This window comes from Mustelus asterias, chromosome 5 (assembly GCF_964213995.1).
Source record: "Mustelus asterias chromosome 5, sMusAst1.hap1.1, whole genome shotgun sequence".
Taxonomy (NCBI): Eukaryota; Metazoa; Chordata; class Chondrichthyes; order Carcharhiniformes; family Triakidae; genus Mustelus; species Mustelus asterias.
The window spans coordinates 76599165-76612123 of record NC_135805.1 but is presented as its reverse complement, the minus strand read 5'-3'; the positions used below and the strand labels follow the sequence as shown (position 1 = coordinate 76612123).

At 42.2% G+C, this 12959-nt stretch overlaps 1 protein-coding gene across 6 annotated transcripts in view; it reads right to left on the bottom strand.

The window, feature by feature from the left end:
- Positions 1 to 12959, bottom strand: part of lama2 (laminin, alpha 2) — a 359403-nt gene that overhangs the window by 38095 nt on the left and 308349 nt on the right. For all 6 annotated transcript variants that reach the window (XM_078212838.1, XM_078212839.1, XM_078212841.1 and 3 more), the window contains 3 exons: positions 12598 to 12752; positions 12359 to 12502; positions 3329 to 3462 (listed from right to left, as the gene is read on the bottom strand). In XM_078212838.1, coding sequence (XP_078068964.1) covers positions 3329 to 3462; positions 12359 to 12502; positions 12598 to 12752 — 433 coding nt within the window. The remainder of the gene's footprint in view (positions 1 to 3328; positions 3463 to 12358; positions 12503 to 12597; positions 12753 to 12959) is intronic.

Sequence of the window (12959 nt, the reverse complement as noted above, 5' to 3'; positions counted from 1 at the left end):
GGGAGAGGCCAAATGCCTTTTCCGGGCTGTTCATGAATGTTTGTAAAAAGTGAATAAACTCAGTGGATCTGCCAAGCTTGTTGCAACTTTCAAGCTGTCAAGGGAAATATCAAGCTCATTGGAATTGTCAAGTTGTCAAAGGAAATGACAAGCTGTCAAAGGAAATGACAAGCTGTCAAAGGAAATGACAAGCTGTCAAGGCATTCAAATGTCCTGCCCTTCTTTTTTTGAAAACACTGCAATTTAAAAATAAATTGATGTTTGCTATCTCACTTGGTTGATAAGAGCCTGAGGACTAACATTATAGGATTTGTGCTGCATAACTATTTCACAACCTATCATCATCATCAGAGTGAGGTGACTGTCAGTTCACAGTTTGAGTGACAGCTCCAACTGCTTGAAATGGGGTTAGGAATACAATGCTTGTTTTTATCATGGATTAAGTAGTTGAAGGAAGTTAAATGCAATGAATGGGTAAAATCATGAGTGTGTTTTCTTTTAATAACAAATTCATTAACAGGCACTTTCTGAAAACAATTCACCCCAGGAAAGGGGATCAGTAGACTTGAGAAGACAATCTTTAAATTTAAGATTAAATTTGAAGAGGGAGTGATACATGTTGGGTATACTGCAGGTCAATGTTTGTTGGGTCAAGAGGAGCATTAAGAGAAACATGAAGGCTCCACTTGGTCTCACAAATACAGCTTAAAAAAAACACAGCTGCTCCATTTTGGTGCAGTCTGCAGGAGTAACTCTGAAGACTGCCAATTAGACAATTCTACATCTAGTCTCTCTAGTAGTTAAAACAAAGGCAGCCTTGTGTTTCTATTTCTAGGCTCAAGCTAAAATGATGGTGGGTGGAAACACAGCAGGAACAGTGCGATCAATTCTGCTTCATGATTTCCAGTGCATTTCCACTCAAATATAGGGATGAAAATTGGAGCCATAATTTTCCAAACAAGGGAGTGAATTTACTGTTTTTTTTATTAACTGATTGGTTCACATGTACCCATGGGTTCTACCTGTTTAAAGTTTTATTTTTCATCAAAATTGCACGGCAAAGTAAATGTGGATGATTTGTACCTAATGCAAAGAACTAAGGCCTCACATATAATACATAGATATAGATACGCTCGTTGCTCCTTCTAAAAATTTAAAACTGAACAAAGACCTTTAACATGTGTGAACCTAAGTGTGTCTGTGATACCCGAACAAAAAATCCACAGCCAAGAAGGTTATCAAAAGTTATAGGAGGATCTTGAACGATTAGGGAAGTGGGCCAGGGATTGGGAAGTGGGCCAGGGATTGGGAAGTGGGCCAGGGATTGGGAAGTGGGCCAGGGATTGTCAAATGGATTTCAATACAAATAAGTGTGAGGTGCTGCATTTTGTAATGTCAAACCAGGGTAGGACTTATACAGTGAATGGTAGGGCCCTGGAGAGATTTGAGGAACAAAGGGACCTAGGAGTATAAGAACATAGTTAGTTGAAAGCGGCATCATAGGTAAACAGGGTGGTGAAGAAGGCACTTAGCACACTGGTCTTCATCAGTCAGGGCATTGAATTTAGGAGTTGGGACATGATGTTACAGTTGTATCAATCATTAGGTGAGGCCGCACTTGGAGTATTGTGTACAGTTGTGGTCACTCTGTTATAGGAAAGAGAGTTAAATACTGGAAAGAGTGCAGAGAAGATTTACGAGGATGTTGCCGGAGGTAGTGGGCCTGGGTTATAGGGAAAGGTTGGCCAAGGCTCGTACTTTATTCCTTGGAAGGTAGAAGAATGAGGGGTGAGCTTATTGAGGTGTATAAAAACATGAGGGGCATAGAGAGGATAAACACACAATCTTTTTTCCAGAGAAGGGAATTGAAAATTAGAGGGCACAGGTTTAAGGTGAGAGGGGAAAGATTTAAAAGGGACCTGAGGGGCAACTTCTTCAAGTAGAGGATGGTGCATATATGGAATGAGTTGCCAGAGAAAGTAGTTGAGGCAGGTACAATAGCAACATTTAAAAAGCATTTGGATAAGTACATGGATGGGAAAGTAATAGAGGGATATGGGCCAAATGTGAGCAATTGGGGCGAGCTGGGAGGGCACCATGATCAGCATGGACCCATTGGGCCATAGGGCCTGTTTCCGTGCTGTATTAATCTACGACTCTGTGACCTTGTTTTCTCTAAGGAGTCACTAATGACCACTTGTGAACTATCCAGCCCAACTTCAAAGAGAGCTACACAAATACCATCTTGCAATTAATAACCCAAGCTAGCCAGAAAGAGGTGGAGCAACTTTTACGATAAATGCCCTGAAACCTTCCTTTCAATTCCAAACGACTGTGGTGTTTATCAATCAGATGGATGTACATCCTTTGTCAAAGACCTAGTGGAGAGGTGGGAGTCATGTGACATGGGCCTCTGGCTTTTGGAACAAATAATATTGCTTTGCTGAACTGAATAGCTCATTCTGTTGTTTGCCATCTAACCAGCAGCCTCGTAGACAACGAACTGTGACCAAGTGAAATTCCTGGCCCCATCTACTCTGCTTCTGCTGGAAACTCTGTACCATCACCTACAAGAATGATTCATCTCTGCATGTCTATCTCATCATGTGAAGTGAATATCATCGCAAAGGTGAATTATCCAGCATCAATTTTCAGCTCATTGACCTCGGTGCACGAAAATCTTATTGGGCTTTGATTCTGGACTCTGGGATTCATTTGAAACCATTTGTATTCTTTCTGTGGCCTCTGTACTCTAAATCTTTCTTTTCTCTATCCCGTTCCTTTCTATGTCAATGTGAGAGGAACATCACAAACTCTCTTTTTGCACTTTGTGTGTGTGCAAATAAATTAACACTTTGAGTTCATCGTACCTGGAATTTGTTAATAGAAAGTTGGATCACCCCAATATTTGAGGGGTTGGGAAATACTCTACCGCTGATAAAGAGGGAAACAAGACAAAACACCTTTCTGTTTACGGATAGCCTTTTGGTGAGAGGAGAACTTCATGCTGATTAAATTAATCCCCCTCCTGTCCCTAACACCAAGCCCTGATGTACTATAGTTAGAGAGTTACCTTGCTACACTGACCAACTACCTTAAAAGTCTGTGAATGAAAACCAGCAATGAATAAATTGAAGGGAGGATGTTATTAATGCATACTCTTGATGAGGGGGAGTTATTGCCCATCAGGAGTGGAACTTTGTAAAAATCTGTCTTGAAATGCCCATAGTTAGGTGTGAACAAATGAAAATCTATTCGCAAGTACATTTCTAATGATTTCAGCATCAAATTTAGTCAACAGATATATATGCATAAGTGTGAAACTTACCTAGAGGCTTCAATTCTATACCAGTATTGGTCATTAATAACCAAGTCCGGATATTCAACACGTCCAACACCAGATCCTACATCCCAGAGGAAGTTGACTTTGCCTTTTCGCATCTCAATTGCTAAGAAATCAGTCTGTTGAATAACAGTACCAAAGTTGAAGGCTAATTTAGGAACCACAGTAAAACTTCCATTTATTGTATTCCAAAGAAGGTAATATATGTAATTAAATGCAAAATCTTCAGACATAGCAATGCAAAATGCTTCTTAAAACATGCATATTAACCACTATAATACAATCATAAAATGGTTACAATACAGAGGAAGCCATTCAGCCCACTTCATCCATGCTGGCCCTCTGCAACAATCACCCAACCAATTCCACTCCCCTGCCTTTCCCGCATAGCCTTGCAGACTTTTACTCTTCAGATAATTATCCAATTATCCAATCTTTTGAAAGCCACAATTGAATCTGCCTCTACCACAATGCTGCTGGTTGAAAGCCAAATCAGTTAAAGCATTCAGATTCTCTATAACAATCATTTTGGAAATCTCATTTAGTACACATGCTAACATTAAGCATTTATAAAAGATAACTGATTCTTCAATTAATATTCCACATTTCTTTTAACCCATTTGGTACTGACTTATCTGCTAAGCTTTAAAGTACATGTATTCACACATGGTTGACCGAATGGTAATACTTGATTCTGAGTGAGAAGATTTCAGGGTGAAGCTCCACTTGGAAGACGTGAGCATACAGTCCATACTGGCACATTAGTGCCATGACAAAGGATTGTGGCAATGTCATTAATGCCCTCTTTCACAAGATGTAAAACTGAGACCAATCTGTGCTCTCTGATGGACTTAAATGATTCAATGGCCGTATTTGAAGAAGATTAGAGAGGTTCTTCTGATATCCTGACCAACATTTGTCCTTCAGGCAAAATCACAAAATGCAAATTGACAATCATTGCTATTTGTGGGACCTTGCTATGCCTCAATTGGTTGCCGCATTTTTACATATTGCCACAGTAACTATACTCCATAAGTATTTTGTTTGCTGTGAAGCATTTGAGGATACCCTGAGCATGTGGAAATATATATATGAATGCTTTCTTCATTCTTCCAGCAATGAACTGTGCTCAAACAGAACAATTGGCTTTGCAAATTAGTGGTGCATGCTATGGTTTTGATCCCGACTCGTACTCCAGTGGTAGTGCATGATGGCTGAATTAGCCTACAGTACAAAATTCCATACAGCTAACAGTCTACAAATTTGCTTTAAATACTTGAAACTAAAATTAGGAGAACCTTTTAAATTTCACAGCTCTTATTATTTTTGTAATATTCTCTAACAAAATCTAAAAGACAAAAACTTTCCAACAGTTAAATTCTCTGAAAGCATAAAGTGCATTGTTTCAGATGATATCCCAGATGCACTGTAGCAAGCCATTATGAAATGTTATACCTGGTTTTTCTTGGGCCGTCTTGACAGTTCTCCATGAAAGACCACTAATTCATTTCAAAACTGTGGGGATTTAGATTACAACTTAGGTATAGGTAAGAAATTGGGTCAATGGTCTGTAATTTCTGTTTGTTAATTTAATAGAATAATGATTTGTAAATGTAGAGTTCTTCATTTTTGTTTGTTCATAGAATGTGGGCATTACAGGCTAGTATTTGTTGCCAATTGTCCTTGAGAATGTGGTGGTGAACCAACTTCTTGAACCATCACAGTCCACGTGCTGTGGAGGTAATGCCAGGGTTTTGACAAAGTGACAGTGTAGAAACAACTTTTCATTTCCAAGTCAGGATGGTGTGCGACTTGAAGGGAAAATTGCAGGTTGTGACTTTCCTGTGCTCCTGCTATCCATGTTCTTCTAGGTATTAGAGGTCACAGGTTTGGAAGGTGCTGTGAAGAAGCCTTGATGAGTTGTTGCAATGAATCTGGTAGATGGTACACATTTGCAGTCACAGAGTGCCTATGGTGGAAGGAGTAGCTGTTTAATGTGGTGAATAGGGTGTCAATCACGTATGTTGCCTATCCTTGATAGTGTTGAGCGTCACTCATCGAGGCAAACGGAGAGTATTCCGTCACATTTTTGGCTTGTGTGGATGGTGGACAGGCTACGAGGAATTGGGGGGGGGGGGGGGGGGGGGGAGTTATTTGCTGTAGGATTTCCAGCCTCTGTCCTGCTCTTGAAATCACAGTATTTATTGTAATTGGTCCAATGTAACTGCTGATGCTATGTGACCAGCAAACTGTTATCATGTAGATGGTAGTGAGGTTGGTAGATTGTTACTGTAAGACTGTCATTGTGTGGATGATAGAATGGCGATGGACTGATGGTGTTGACAGATGTAATAGCTTTCGCTTCTCTTGTCCATTCCTAACAAGCTGAACAGAATGTGTCTGCTGAGACCGGGTAATGTCTCTTTGACAACATATCACTGGACCAATGGCCAAAGCAGGAAAATGATCGTATTCAATGGTGCAGGAGGGTTTAGAGACTATATGTTCTACTTATGCTTCTTTCTTTTTAATGTTCTTATGTACCTGAGCCTCTAATGGTAAATCTATGTGGTGTACTCTCAATGACCCTATCTCTCCTAAATAACTGGATACCTAAAAAGGTTTAAACTGTACAAATCTGTGGCCTAACCCAGGATTTCTCAACTGAGGGCTCTGCGCAGCGGTGATCCTAATCTCACTCGGCACAGCGGCTCCTTGTTTCCATGTTGAAGTAAATTTAAAGTAAATTTCATGCCGAACATGAAGATATTTGTAATATCCAAAGGTTTACCTTTCAGCCGCAAGTCACCAATTGACACACAGAATCATAGAATCCCTACGTGCAGGAGGAGGCCATTCGGCCCATCGAGCCTGCACCGACAACAATCTCACCCAGCCCTATCCCCCACGACCCCATGTATTTACCCTGCTAATTCCTCTGACACTAAGGGGCATTGAGCATGGCCAACCCACCTAGCCTCAGACACAAATACAGTATAAACTCAATGATATGAATATCACTAAAACACAGCAGCGGGCTTTCAAAGAAAGGATTGCACATTCATTCCAGGCACTGATAAAAGTCCTGGTTGAAGACATTGTAATTTGATTGCCCAGTCAATAGGTGGAGACAAACTCATTTCTAAAGCGAAAGAATTTCTGCATTCTCAGTAATTTGCTTTTATCATTTCTAAAGTTATGTTCAATTCAGCTTCTCAAAAAATGCATTTGTCGTAAATTAAACCATTTTAAAACTGTGCAGAATTGTGTAGTTGACTCCTTGCCCCCTCACCATATCTTTCTCTCTGCTTCCAATATTCATCTAGCTTTCCACTAAAAGAGATAATTTTTACCTCAATTATTCCCTAATCCCAAAGTATTTTATGTTCCAACAACATTCTGCATGTCGAATTGTCTCCGAACACATCTCTCCTCTCCACTAAAAATGGGATTTAAAAAAAAATTGGGACCCCTCATGACTGACTTCAGAACCAGATATAATCCTTTCCTATTCAACCTTCCATAACTGCATATAATTTTAAAAACTTCTGTTAAATTATTTCTTCGGTTTCTCTGCTGTGAAAATATCACATCGCAAATTATAATAATAGTTTCCAACCTTTGAACCACCTTGGTGAATCTATTTGGTGCACTCCCAATGATTCTAATCTCTTTTGTGTAATGGGGCACCTAAAATTGTACTTAAATTGTACAAAACTGTGGCTTAACCAAGGGTGTTTCAACTATGGGTCTGCAGCTCCCTTGGCATAGTGGCTCTGTCTGTTGGAGTAAATTTAATGCCAAACTTGAAGATTGCAGTATCTAGAGGTTTAACTCCCAGCCTCACATCACTGATCAACATTAGCACAGTATCACTTTAGTCACTGACCCCAGTCAGGCAGAGGACATGAAGAAACGGAAACTGCATCTTAACCTCAGAGGTTCAGGTTACATAAGAAAATAAAACATAGGAACACGAGTAAACCACACAGTCCCTAGACCCTCCTCTGCTATTCAATAGAAACATTGCTGATCTTGTTCATCTTCTGTCTCAGCTCCACTTTCCTGCCCAGGGTCATTGATCCAGTGCTAATGATGTCATTCGGTCTCAGCAGACATATTCTGCACTGCCTGTTAGGAATGGGCAAGAGGTGATGTGAAAGCTAATACGTCTATCAATACAATCAGTCTCATCATTATTCTATCAACCTCAGCAACACTCATCAACCTCTTCAATCACATAATAGCAGTTAACCAACCTCACAGTGACAACCGACCAATCTCACAGTGACAACCCACCAACCTCACAGCGACAACCCTTCAACCTCACAGTGACAACCGACCAATCTCACAGTGACAACCCACCAACCTCACAGCGACAACCCACCAACCTCACAGCGACAACCCACCAACCTCACAGCGACAACCCACCAACCTCACAGCGACAACCCACCAACCTCACAGCGACAACCTACCAACCTCACAGTGACAACCCACCAACCTCACAGTGACAACCCACCAACCTCACAGTGACAACCCACCAACCTCACAGCGACAACCCACCAACCTCACAGTGACAACCCACCAACCTCACAGTGACAACCCACCAACCTCACAGCGACAACCCTTCAACCTCACAGTGACAACTGACCAATGTCACAGTGACAACCCACCAACCTCACAGCGACAACCCACCAACCTCACAGTGACAACCCACCAACCTCACAGCGACAACCCACCAACCTCAGTGACAACCCACCAACCTCACAGTGACAACTGACCAATGTCACAGCGACAACCCACCAACCTCACAGTGACAACCCACCAACCTCACAGTGACAACCCACCAACCTCACAGTGACAACTGACCAATGTCACAGTGACAACCCACCAACCTCACAGTGACAACCCACCAACCTCACAGTGACAACCTACCAACCTCACAGCGACAATCTACCAACCTCACAGTGATGACCGACCAACCTCACAGTGACAACCTACCAACCTCACAGTGACAACCTACCAACCTCACAGTGACAACTGACCAATGTCACAGTGACAACCCACCAACCTCACAGTGACAACCCACCAACCTCACAGTGACAACCCACCAACCTCACAGCGACAACCCACCAACCTCACAGCGACAACCCACCAACCTCACAGTGACAACCTACCAACCTCACAGCGACAATCTACCAACCTCACAGTGATGACCGACCAACCTCACAGTGACAACCTACCAACCTCACAGTGACAACTGACCAATGTCACAGTGACAACCCACCAACCTCACAGCGACAACCCACCAACCTCACAGTGACAACCCACCAACCTCACAGCGACAACCCACCAACCTCACAGCGACAACCCATCAACCTCACAGCGACAACCTACCAACCTCACAGTGACAACCTACCAACCTCACAGTGACAACCTACCAACCTCACAGTGACAACCTACCAACCTTAGTAACAGTTTACTGACCACATTGTAACAGTTTGCTAATCATACAGAACCTCCAAGCCGCAGAGTGGTAGTCTACTAACCTCAATTTGACAGTTTAATAACCTTGAGAACAGTCCACTAAATTAAGCATATCTGAGCCAGGATGAATATTAAGCAGGCTATGCCCGTGTATGTCAGATATACCTCCACTTTAGGCAGCAGAAACAAATTTCACATTAGATAAACAAAATGGAAACAATAAATATATCTGCTTAACTGTCTAACTAATTGTTATGCAGTAAAAGTACTTGTGCTGTAGGATTTTTATAATCTCGGAGTCCCAAAGGCAAAAAGGTTGACAGGGTAATGGTGAAAGTGGTCATGGAAGTGGGACTTTGCTGCAACTGCTTCCATTTCTCACTCGTTGCACCAACCCTCAGTGCTCAGTTGGCACCTGCAGAGGTGTGGGTGAAGCAGTCTTTAGTGGGAACCTTCACAGGTTCCAAAAGCAAAAAGACACCAGCCAAGAGCAACTCAACCATCAAAGGAGGGATCTGAACAGCCACCTCGATCTTTATTAAAACCAAGGGGGTTGCACCAAGTATGAACACTGGGAAAATGATTGCATTTCTCCTCCACCTTGTGGAAGCAAAGTTGGCATGGAGCCATGTCCCTCAGCCATAATACCCTGTCGGAGACTAAACAAAAGCCAAGTGGGATTTACGCCCTTCACTGGGGAGAAAGTCCTGCTCTTCAGAGCTGCCAGCTGTGCCAGCATCTCAGTCCCAGCAGTGCCCACAGCAGGTTAGTGGGAGGAAGAAGGCACATGATCCGCAGAATCAGGTATGTCGGGGTCTTGGACGTGGATGAGAAGAGATGGATTAAAGTCTGCGCTTGGATGGGAAGAAAGGGAGTGGTTCCATTTTGGTGGGTATGCCCCCGATCCACAAAGGGCAGTCCCGAATCAGAGAAATCCCCCTTTCCTTTCCGCCCTTAGAAGAAATTTTTTTTTTTTTTTAAATCGGACTGCTCACTTCCACCCAACTGCCCAAGCCAAACATTTTATTATTGGGATCTAGTGGCAACTAGCATAATTCACCCTTGATTACATATTTAAATATGACAGGTCTACTGCCAATTTCAGCGGTCACCCACCCCCACATATTATGGGGGTGAGCTCAGGGGTGGGTGAAAAGGTGGAGTAGTGGGCACACATCCTATTTTATGTGCCCCCTTGCAGGAAACATGCCAGGTAGGGGCACATAAAAAGCAGCCCCGAGATATCGGCCGGAACTTTCCGGCTGTTCACGCTGCGGCAAGGGATGCATTCAAAACTAAACCTCGTTGTTAATGGCAGGAACAGAAGATCCTGCCACCAGCCAATGGTGGGCTCCATCCCGCTGCCATGAAACATGCGGCAGATTGCTTAGTAAACCCCAGCCTTTCTTTCAGGTCAAGGATGTTTCTTCAGAACTGAAGGAAGCTAGAAATGTAATATGCTTCAAGGGGACAAGAAAGAGCAAAAGGGAAGGTCTGTGATAAGTTAGAGGGGAGGAGAGAATAATTGACAAATTCATGGTACAAAAGGCACAGGGTGTGGTAACTATTATAGTAAAGAAACAGAAGACATATCCAGAGTGGGTGTGAATGGCAGGATAATGAATAACCCTGTCTGAAAGTATTGCAAATTAAGGCATGAAAAACAAGGTTAAAATCAGCATATGCAAAAGAAACAAAAAGAGACAGAGTTTATGGCATGAAATGATTTAACTCAATGTTGAGTCCAGAAGGCTGCCAAGTCTCTAATCAAAAGGTGCTGTTCCTTGAGCTTGTGTTGAGCTTTACTGGAACACTGCAGCAGGCCAAGGGCAGAGGTGTCAGTGTGAAGGCAGAGTGAAGAATTGAAATGCCGAACACTGAGATGTGGGATCATGTTTTTGGAATGCGGAGAGGAGTCCTACAAAGTGGTTTTCCAACCTGCATACGCTCATGAACACCTAGAAAAATAAACCCTACAATGTGACTGGGACACCTGGCCAGCACTCTGGTAAATACAGATCTGATTTGGAAGAAGTGCTAAATCTCAGAATCATCGTCAGAGTCATAGAGATTTACAGGCCCTTTGGCCCAACTTGTCCAAGCCGTCCAGTTTTTACCATTAGGCTAGTCCCAATTGCCCGTGTTTGGCCCATATTTCTCTATACCAATCTTACCCACGTAACTGTCTAAATGCTTTTTAAAAGACAAAATTGTACCCACCTCTATGACTACCACTGGCAGCTTGTTTCAGACTCACCACCCTATGTGTGAAAAAACTTCCCCTCTGGAATCTTTTATATCTCTCCCCTCTCACCTTAAACCTATGCTCTCTAGTTTTAGACTCCCTTGCCTTTGGGAAAAGATGTTGACTATCTACCTTATCTATGCCCCTCATTATTTTACAGACCTCTATAAGATCACCCCTGAACCTTCTACGACAGAAAAAAGTCCCAGTTTATCCAGCCTCTCCTTATAACTCAAACAATCAAGTCTTGATAGCATCCTAGTAAATCTTTTCTGCACTCTTTCCAATTTAATAATATCCTTTCTATAATAGGGAGACCAGAACTGTACACAGTGTTCCAAGTATGGCCTTACCAATGTCCTGTACAATTTTAACAAGATATCCCAACTCCTGTATTCAATGCTCTAACCAATGAAACCAAGCATGCAGAACACCTTTTTCAGCACCCTGTCCACCTGTGACTCTATTTTCAAGGAGCTATGAACCTATATCCTTAGATCTCTTTGTTCTACAACTCCCCAACACCCTACCATTAACAGAGTAAGTCCCGCTGACCAAAATGCATCACCTCGCATTTATCTAAATTAAACTCCATCTGCCATTCATCAGCCCACTGGCCCAAGCGATCAAGATCCCGTTACAATCCCAACCACATCATGGCCAAAACGTCAGATATATTTTTTTATTCATTCGTGGGACATGGGCGTCACTAGCTGGCCAACATTTATTGCCCATCCCTAGTTGCCCTTGGGAAGGTGGTGGTGAGCTGCCTTCAACAATTGAGTGGCCTCCTGGGGCCATTTCAGAGGGCCGTTGCGAGTCAACCATATTGCTGTGGCTCTGGAGTCACATATAGGCCAGACCAGGTAAGGACAGCAGATTTCCTTCACGAAAAGGCATCAGTGAATCAGATGGGGTTTTCCAACAATGAACAATGGTTTCATAGTCATCAGTAGATTCTTAATTCCAGATATTTTTTATTGAATTCAAATTCCATCATCTGCCATGATGGGATTCGAACCCAGGTCCCCAGAACATTAGCTGAGTTTGTGGAATAATAGTCTAGCAATAATACCACTAGGCCATCAATTCAATTCAATTGAGCTGGCCTTGAGTTATCAAGCAAAATCAGGTCATTCTTCAGTGGCACCTGTGCTGCAGACACTGCACAGGATCATGACTAGAAGCTCTAACATTTTGTTTAATGTTAAATATTGCTTTCAAGGCAGTAAGCAAAATGACATTAAAAAAATCCAGAATTCACTCTGAAGGAGCATACTCACATATTTTGCACTACCGAGATAAAATAGTAGATTCTCAAGCTCTGATGTCTTCACATTGAGAACAATAGAATTGTAGGTGCCTTTTTTGATGTCAGGACGGTAAGTACGGATACAATCACCACCAGATGAGACCGATACTTTGATCTAAAGTAAGTAGCAACAATCAGATACTGAATGGAGAGTGGAAAAATTAACAAAACTACTGAATTTATATTTATCTCGTTGATCAGGTTACTCACCGAGTTGGCATGTTTACGGGCCTGATTTATAAGCTCTTTGATGTGAGAGATATTTTTGCCCAGAGTATCCTGAAGATTTTTGATAGGTTTTAGTTTATTCAGCAACTTATCTGTCTTTTCTTCCAATTCCTTGACTTTCATATCAGCATCAGCAACTTAAGAAAGAAATACAAATGTACAAATATATCTGTCCCGCCATTTTTTTCAGAATTAGAACCTATCAGGCCACTTTTGTAAGCAAAGGGATTACTCTGCATTACTCCAAAACATCGTTTCAAACTGAAGCTTATGGCACAAACTTATCCATGGATCTCGTCAACTTCCGATCTGCAGCTGAAGAATACTAGTACGGACAGAAAATG